The sequence below is a fragment of the Phaenicophaeus curvirostris genome, chromosome 1 (assembly GCF_032191515.1).
Source record: "Phaenicophaeus curvirostris isolate KB17595 chromosome 1, BPBGC_Pcur_1.0, whole genome shotgun sequence".
NCBI classification, from domain to species: Eukaryota; Metazoa; Chordata; class Aves; order Cuculiformes; family Cuculidae; genus Phaenicophaeus; species Phaenicophaeus curvirostris.
The window spans coordinates 188,394,960-188,404,441 of record NC_091392.1 but is presented as its reverse complement, the minus strand read 5'-3'; the positions used below and the strand labels follow the sequence as shown (position 1 = coordinate 188,404,441).

Here is a 9,482-nt window from a genome sequence, read left to right as displayed (position 1 = left end):
ACATACCCCTGGCAAAACAACGATGGAAGAGCAGTGACATGCCACTGGTTCACTGCTGGGCTACAAAGGATTTGTGGAAGTCTGTGCTAAAACTGCCTTCAGAAATGAAGGTACTGGGCACTGCTGAGGTGTTGATGAGAGCAGTCCCATTGTACTCCACCAGCAGGAGCACTGGCTTACGCACACCCTGACTCACACAACTGGGCTCCCAACTCAGTGTCACACAGCAATCCAAGCATAGATGCAAGAAAAGTAGAGCTATAGGCATACGTTTAGCCTTCTTTTTTCACAAGGACCAGAAGTCCAGCCCTTGCTTTCATCCCACCTCTCAGCCACTGTATCAACCCTCCCACTCCAGCACAGCACCACCACACTGGCTGCTGCTGTCCAGTCTGGCAGACACCTCCACACCGTGAGCCCTCGCACCCCTCTGCTGGGACCACATGGCAGGGTCAGCCTGCAAATTACCCCAGTGACAGTGCCCTGCTCCCCAGGGTGCAGGTGAGTTGGGGCCAACCTTCCCTTTTGCAGCCATTAAACAAGATGTGTAGCTTTTACATTTTAAGGTCAGGCTTAATTCAAAGCAGATGTACTCAATTTTCTTTTAAAAGCACATTATGTTCAAAGCTTTGAATGCATCTACATAAAATGGCCATGGAAACAACCTGATACTGAAATAGCAACTGTTCTGATGCGACACCATCCAAAATAACAAAAACCTGTTAAAGATCTTACCATTCAGTCCCTACATACTGATCTCTCTAAAAACAGACTCAAAATGTGGCTGTGTAATAATTAAAGAAAGGCATCATTAGTTACTGTATCAAAAAACATGAACAACGACACAATAAGCAGGGGGGTTTAGTGATCTGGAAAGGATCTGGTCCTGGTTTTGCCATCACGAGTTAAATTAAGGTAGGCAGTGATTGTGTTAGCTGTAATTTAAACACGCTGAGCATTGGAGTTATGGGCGGGAGTGGCTGCTAGTTAAGAAGGAAAAACAATGGGAAGACATGCTTTGCATTCAGATAAGTGAAAATACTACTACAGATATATAAAAGACTGCACAATCACCTGAATAATGTTCATATTTTAAAAAAAGGAAGACTTACTTAAGAAACACTATTTCTTTAAGACTAAGAGATTAAGGACCTTCGTCAATTCTTACTGGAGTCAATGGAAGCTTTGCCACAGCACAACTGGACCTTGGAGAGAGATTGTCACGCTGGCGAATGCCAGTTTTCTAATGTTGTGGCCATAGATGGACTAAATGCCATTGCAGAGCATTGCCTGGATGCGATGTTAGCGTAGGCAAAGCAAACATCTTCTTTCAGCCACTGCTACAACAAGCCTTTCAGCCTCCTTGCCCAGTGAAGTACATAACCTTTTCCACTCCCCACTACAACTTTGGTTCTATTCATTTAAATAAGTACAGGAAGGAAAAGAAAAGCAGCTCTTACCAAAGATAAAGAAAATCTGGGTACCGACTCCATAACAAAGAGCTTCTAGGTTTTCCTACATGCGCCTCTGCTATATTTGCTAAATTGTCCACAACAGGAAAGTAGAGGGATGCGTTCTATTCTGCGCAGAATATCACTCGCCCACATGTATGAGATTACACAGCACGGATCTCCATTTTACCTATCTTTGCCAATTGTTCTGAAGGCAAATTAATTTTTTCAAGACCAAGAAGTAGGAGCAAAGGCCTCCAGAACACACTGGCAGCAGCTCCTCTTTACCAGTGCTGGAAAGCTAGATCAAAAACCCTGGTTTCCCAAGCAACAGCAGTATGGCTGAGAGGGAATGAGGGACACGGAGGGGAAAATAAAAGGGAGCCCCAGGCCATAGTACTCACTGTTTTGGATGGAGAAGCCTTCTAAGGCAAGAAGACCTTTAATAACGTGCTTTTGCAGGAATAAAGGCCCAAAGGATGTGGCTTGAGTGATTACAGCTCTTATTACTTCAGATATGACAATTTCTTCCATTTCTCTCCACATGAAATGGATCTAACAAACACCGCACCAGTCCTGACCGTTCCTAGCCAAGATGCTCACAATGAAGAGATGTGAGATAATGATGAGCTAAAAAATTCCCATGAGTCAAATTAAAAATAAGCTGTCTGTCGAACACAAACAGCAAGACAGATTCAGATACCTCATGCTCACAGTAAACAACGCATTGACTCAGACAAGGGAATCCCATCATCCCATCCCTCAATGGAAGAGGAAGGCTGTTTAGTGGGGACCAGTCCCAGGCCACTGAGGACAACTGACAGTGTATTCTCAGCATCGACTCTCGGAAGAGTCAGTTGTTGTGCAATTCGCGCTCAGACATGTGGGATTATGTCATCGTAATGCAAACATAAACAAAGCAAAAGCAAAAAAAACCCGAAAAACAATAAAAGAAAAGCAAAATAAAATAAAAAATACCTGCAGAAGCTCTCATGTATAAATGCTGCCAAGATTCATTCGTGCAGCATCTTTGAGCCAGTGTCAATTTGTTTTTCCAAGACAGAAGCCTCAGCCTTTCATATCAATAACTATGAAAATACATTTTCAGGCCATCTTACTTAAGAGTCCCCCATTATGATTGTTAGATAACCATCTGCCTTGTAAGTGGGTTTTGTTACTGTGAACGGTCTCTTTCATACCATTATCTTGCTGAAAAGCCTTTCCTGAAAGTAGTCCATTAGAGAAGGGGAAAAAACCCTCCAAGCACAGAGATGTAGTAGAATCAATGGCTCCCTCTGATCTGCAAACTCTGTCAGTACTACAAATTTAAGAAACAACTAGGTTTTGCTTTGCTAAGCAAAGCCTGTTAATTTGGCTCATCTGCACTTACAGTATCTTATTGAAAATACCATCTGTATCAGAGGTTTTGAAGACTTTGGTGCAATATTCGCTTAGCTTAGATAAATAATTTAGTAAGATTCATTAAAAAATAATCAGTGAATTAATTTTCATAGTGTACATCTATGCACGTAATTTTTAAAATTCATTCCTCTACTACCCTGAAACAGCGGTGAGGATATTCACGGTGGATGAAGAAAATGCTGGTGACTGATGGAATAAGACTGCACATAGATTTTTCTTATTCTAGTCATGGAATTTCTTCTGAAATCTATTACATGTGCTTGAGTCCTATTACTGGCAAGAGCAAAATGCATACGCACTACAGGGAAAATAAGAACCTTTATGTCTGTTGCAGGCCACACATACAGTACAGGAAACTTAACTCCTACCATGACAAAAGAAGTCCACAAAAACATCATTTCATGCTACTGAAAGAAAATCTTTTGTGCTTATATATAGGACAGGAATGTGTACCACTGCAGTCACTGCAGACAGCTACAAAATGCTACGCAATACACAGAAATATCCTAAGAACATACAAAATTTACCAGCAGTGACCTGAAAGTGCAAACAGTACATATAACTAAATGCAAAGTCCTGATCTATAAAATCCTTTATGGATGACAATAACTGATAATTACAAAGCATCATCCAGACCACAAAATACCAAACAAAACAAACAAAGAAAAATATACTTAAGAAAATCAAAATGACAACAGCATTGGGAATGTTATTTTGGGACCCAGAACACCATTACGACCTGGACACCTACCAAAGCTAAGGAAAATACATGTTTAAAGAGGGTAACATAAATAAAATTGCAAATCACCACAGAATGCCTCAGGACTATTACCTCTTCATGTCTCAGCCTTTAAGTACAGTGAGCCATTAACTGCTTGTTCCTAGGTATCTCACAGTATTTTACAGGGATCTTTCAGTAATTAAATATAGGTCTAAAGAAAGCCTTTGAATCTCCTTCCAATGATTGTTTTAGGCATAGTGTGGAGTTACACAAATATATTTCTATGAAAATTGAAAGCCCGAGTAAATATTAAATTGTCTATCATCTTTCAAAATAAAAAAACATACACGGGTTAAAGACAAAAGTGAGGTTTATAAATCCAAAGTTAATTTGAGCATTAAATTGTATTTTTCCTCTCACACAACCATTACCCTGAACCAACGTCACTATGCTGCAATGATTCAAAACACTGATGCCCTACTACAAGCTACATTTCCATTTTCCTTTTAAGGATATGATTGTCCTTAAAACACGTACATAGCAAGGAGCCAAAGGAACCACCAAGAGATTTGCAAAATGTACTTACACTGGGTATGCAATAGAAAGCTGGAGAGAGTGACTGGGGAGCACCTGGCATCAGCAGGCAGCACAGCCGCCCTCCCACTGGCTCAGCTGCCAGCCCAGGGCTTTCTGCTCCACACCAGGGGTCAGCACTGAGGAGGAAGCCCCCACTGGCATGCAGAGGACAGAGGAAAAATGGGGCAGAAAACAAAGGAGAGAGAGAAAAATGAAGGGAAGCCACGGTATTTTAATGATGATTTGCATTAGTCATTACGTGAGAGGGAGCTAGTCTAGTGTCACTCTATTGGTTTCTCGATACAGACATGCCACAATGCAAACAAAACACATATGATGAATAATTTGCCACATAAAAGTCCTGTAGAGATGGTAGCTGCTATCTTTTAGAGGTTTTAAAGATGCACCACTCCTACTATCTGTACTCAGTGCTTCCAGTTTTAATGGTACTACCCCAAGGTCACCACATCCTCCTTCCCTCTCAACTTCCAGTACCCTATAGAATCTCTCTGCCCAACTGGTCTGCTAAACAAAATGGGGAATTATGGATTTTCTGCAGAGTTGTCATGCAAGGAAAGATGTGGCCCTTACAGTCAAACAAAAACAAAAGGAATGTTAGGTTTAGGGCCAAGGACCCGGACAATATTCCGTGTTCTGTGCATTCATCCTTTTGAGGGCATTTCAGCTTCAGCTTTCTAAAATGCACAAGCAGAGTCAGGCCAAACGCAAATCCCTTTCTCAGGCAAAGGAAATCATCACCAGCATGTTTTGAGACAGATCTATAGCACATCCCCCCAGCCTGTGCGTGGGAGCATGCACGCATGGCTGCGCTCACACGAGTGCGAGCGTGCACGGGTGTGCGTCTTCACCCCGGTGCACGTACCCCTCGGAGGAGGAGCGTCCTCACTACACATGCATATGTACAACACGTCTGTGTGAGCAGGCATGTAGAAAACCACATACATATACATTAGGAAGAAAACATATAAAATAATTCTCTTTGAAGTGTATTAAGGTTCTTACTCAAACCATGACAACAGGGACTGATGGGGAAAACTAACGCTTTCTCCCTATTCACTGGGGCGTTGCAGTCTGGTATTAAATTCCACAGTAATTTCAGAACTAGATGCCAATTTTACCCTTGTGACTACAAGGTCGTTCCCCCAGTGAACCACACATACACATATATACAATTCTTTTTATGGTATTTCCTGGCTTTTTATGGTTTATTTATAACCTTAATATCCTTCAAATGTATAGTCTGTATATTTATTTTCCTTTTTTTCTTTCAGATTAAGAGACAATAAAACCAACTGCTATGTAAGCTCAGACCCATTAGCTTCAATGATGTGAATTTAGGATTCTCTGCATAATATAGACATGTATATTTTTTAAATGTATATTATTTTTCAGATACACTGGAGCATATACTTTATATTAACTGTGGTCTGATGATTAAATACTTATATCAAAATATTTTGTAAATACATAACATTTACCCTTAGACTTCAGTGATTTTTGGAGCTTTTTCAGTGTATCACAAAAATACGTCCTCAGGCACATTAAAACCCTATTAAATTTCTTTGAAATGTTGTCTATGCCCATGCGCGGTAGCCACTATTCAAAAAAGTTCTGGCCATTAATACATTTCTCATAAGAGCTAAGCTCATCAGACCATTTTATGTACCACTAGCTTACCATATTTCCTCTCTCTTAAAGTAAAATTATTCTGACATTATTAAGAATGAAAATAAAAAGCAACAGGAACCCAAACTTTCTTTAAATAGTCAAAAACTAATTTTATATATTTTTAAAAATAATAATTAAAAAACATTTCTTTCCTGGGTTCCTTCTCCATAAGGTTTAAGCCCAGAGCAACTGTGTCTAAACCCCTGAAAATAGAGGTTTGCAGTGGCGATGCTGTCAGAACCTCAGCTCTGACACATGGAATGTGCCACCGGAATAAAATCAGCACTTCAGACTTACTTATCTAGGGATGCATGAGCCCATACAAAACAGAGTTTTGTTCTAATTTAGGGTACTTACACAAAGTTCTACCATTTTAGAACTGTAAAATTATCTACCTATAAAAACTAAATCTTGCTTAAACTCTAGATAATACAGACAAGTGATTTTTTTTCTTTTTATAAAAAATCTGTAGCATTGAGTAAATCTGCTAAAATATGTATATATTTACACATGGCGAGCAAGTTATTGTATAAATGTGAACAGTGTGTATATATTGGCATTAAGTAAAATGTTTCCCTGAACCTGATTGTACGCGTTATCAGACGAGTGTTGATGTAAACATCTGAACCTACGTCAGGTGTCTCTGTTACCCATTTACATTAGACCAGATTAAAACCAACCAGACACACAGATGAACAAAAATACGTTTTCCTGTTAGACAAGTCCACCTAACTCCTCAGTGAGCTACTGCACACAAGTCAATCAAAACTGCTGCTGAGCAGTGCCCTTGTTCCTACAGCAGGTAAAATACCTGTTAGGTTGGTTGCTTTTTGCTTGGCGTTTTTTTCCAACATCTTCTTTGAGCAAATGACATTTTCGGAGCCAGGCGCCCACCCTCCGCTCCTCCCCCCGAAATGACTAAAAGTGTATTGGAGAACCTCGTGTCGCTCCTTATACAACTCTGGTCCCTTGAAGAACTCGTGGCACTGCTCTGCATGAGGAAGGATGCTCATTTAGGCTCATAATCCAAGTCCTGCTTCCAAAAAGGCATGTAAAACTGAACGTCCCCAGTGTTCAGTGCTGCAGAAAAAAGGTACAAATGTAAAAAAAAGTGCTTGAAAAGAAGTCGACTTCTCATATTCGGCCATACGGTCTGGTAAGAAGGGGTTCAGAAGTGGAGACCCACGGAGCAGAGCAAAGCGAGCCGCTCAGGTGCCTTTCTTCAGGTGACGCAAAACTAATTCGTTATCTGCGGTCTCGAAGGCGGAGTTTCACCCCCTGACCTCGCCGTCCGCCGTGGTCCTACTCACCTCTTATTCACCTACTTCTTGGCCCCGTCCTGGTGCGCGGCAGCTCTCGCTGCGGTCCCCGCCAAGCCCCTGTTGCTGACCCGGCGTACGAGAACTTTAGAGACGGGGATTTTCGTTCTGTGCATCTCGCTTTTGGCCGGGTGATGGTGCGCGGCGTGATGGCTGTTAGCGGCGTCCGTCCCGTGGCCGGCAGGGTGCGAGGAAAGGTGTTTGATGCTGATGGGTATCTTGGAGTCCTTCGCCGTGCTCGAGGGCGTCCTCAGCGAGCCCGCGGTGGCGGCGGGGGACACGGGCTTGGAGCGCGGCGGGCAGGGCACCGCTGCCTCCCCGGGCGCCGCCGGGGGGGTCTCGTCCGGCTCGGCGTAGAGGTCGTAGAGCGCATCCCCGCTGCAGCTGTCCCTGGGAACGGTCTCCTTCTGGATGCCGGCGGAACCGTCTTCCTCGGGACCGGGAGTGGTGGAATCCCAGTAGCCCTCGTCGCTGTTGGGCACGCCTTCCTGCTGCTCCTTCTCCCCGCCCTTCGGCTCCGCTTTGCGGTCGAGGTGGACGGGGATCTGGTGGGTCCCGCCGCGCTTCGCCGCCGCCCTGTTCTGGGCCCCCTCGGAGCCCCGGTTCTCCTTCGAGCCCTCGGGCTTCTTCGTCCCTCCTCCCTCTTCCAGGCGGGTCTCCTCGGTGTGCGACAGCATGTCCCAGAACTCCTGCAGGCAGGTGTCGTCCGCCTGCTCGGGGCTGGCCATCTCCTCCCCCCCGCCCTGGTAGGCCACCCCGCCGGGCCGCTTCCTGGGGGCGCCGGGCTTGCCGGCCCCGGGGAGGCTCTTCTCGCAGCCGCCGCTCCGGCCGCCCGCATCCTCCTCGCGGTCCGCAATAATATCTCCGCAGCCTGTAAGAGAGTCAAAGCTTTTCAGTGAAGTCACGTCAGCGAACATCAAACAAATGCGGTCTGCGGACGGCTCCGAGGGCGGGTCGGCGGAGGACGCGGGGTCGGGGGCGGCCGCCGGCTCCTGCCCGCGTTCGCCGCGGGGCCCGGCGAGGGGCTCGGTCGCTCCCGGAGCGGCGCCCGCGGGAGCCGCGTCCTCGGCGGCGGCTCCGGGCTCGGGGTCCCGCGCGGCCGGCTCCGCGCCGCCCGCCGCCCCGGGCCGCTCCTCCCGCCGCTCCGCGCCCGCCGCCTCGCGAGGAGGCTTCGGCGGCTCCTCCTTGACGCATTCCAAGCTGGCGGTCAGCGAGCCGGGCGCGGTGAGCCCCGGCGGGCTCTCCGAGGCTTCCCCGCGCCGCTCCTTGCCGGCTTTGTCCTTCCTGTGCCACCGCACGCCGCCGAAGATGCTCCGCAGCCCCTTCTTTTGTCTGCCGCCGGGCCGCCGCTCCGCGCTCTCCGCCTTCCCGTTCTTCCTCAGCAGCGAGAAGAAGCTGTGCGACTTGGCCACGGAGCCGGGGCCGCCCGGCGCCTCCCGGCCCGCCGCGGGCTCGTCCTTCCCGCCGCCCTCGGGGGCGGCTTCGGCCAAGCCGTCGTGCGTGCGGCTCCGCACCAGCCCCGCTCCGCCGGCGCCCTTCCCCTCCCCGCCTCCGCTCCTCACCCCGAAGATGCTGGGCACGCCGCCGCCGCCTTTCCTCCTCTTGAACAGCTTGAAGGCGGTTTTGTTGATCCTGCCCGCGGGCGGCTCGGCGGCGGGGGGCTCGGCGCAGCCACGCCGCGGATCCATCGCTGCCGCGGAGCCGAGCGCTCACTGACAGCCGCGCCGCCGCCCGCCCGTCTCCATGGCGACCCGGGAGGGAGGAGGAAGGAGGGAGGGATAAAGCCGCTTTTCCACCCCCCCCCCCGCTGCTCCCGCCGCGCGGGGACCCGGCCCGAGCCGCCGCCTCCGCCCCTTCCCCGCACGCCCTTATGTAACTTAACCCCTCGCCTCCCGCCGCCGAGCGCCCCCGCCGAGCGTGGATTCGCGAGACGCCTTTGGCGCCGCTTCCACGCTCCTTCCCTCTCCCCTCGGTGGGTCACGCGGCACCGGGGGGCGCTGGGGACGCTGATCGAACCGGGGGCCGCGTGTCCGCGGGGGCGGAGAGCAGGGGTGCCATCAACCCCCTCCTTGCTTCTCCGGCTCCCACCTCACCGGGAACGTGGGACACCCAGATGGAGCCTGGGAGGTTATTCTCCCTCTGTACTCGGCACTGGTGAGACCGCTCCTCGAATACTGTGTTCAGTTCTGGGCCCCTCACCACAAGAAGGATGTTGAGGCTCTGGAGTGAGTCCAGAGAAGAGCAACAAAGCTGGTGAAGGGGCTGGAGAACAGGTCTCACGAGGAGCGGCTGAGAGAGCTGGGG

At 48.2% G+C, this 9,482-nt stretch overlaps 1 protein-coding gene across 1 annotated transcript; it reads right to left on the bottom strand.

Annotated features, from left to right (window-relative positions):
- Window positions 1–7,176: 7,176 nt before the first annotated feature.
- Window positions 7,177–8,935, bottom strand: AMER2 (APC membrane recruitment protein 2). The gene has a single exon (XM_069850017.1). It carries the CDS (start codon window positions 8,864–8,866, stop codon window positions 7,181–7,183), a length of 1,686 nt encoding a protein of 561 aa, XP_069706118.1. The 5' UTR covers window positions 8,867–8,935; the 3' UTR covers window positions 7,177–7,180.
- Window positions 8,936–9,482: the final 547 nt, after the last annotated feature.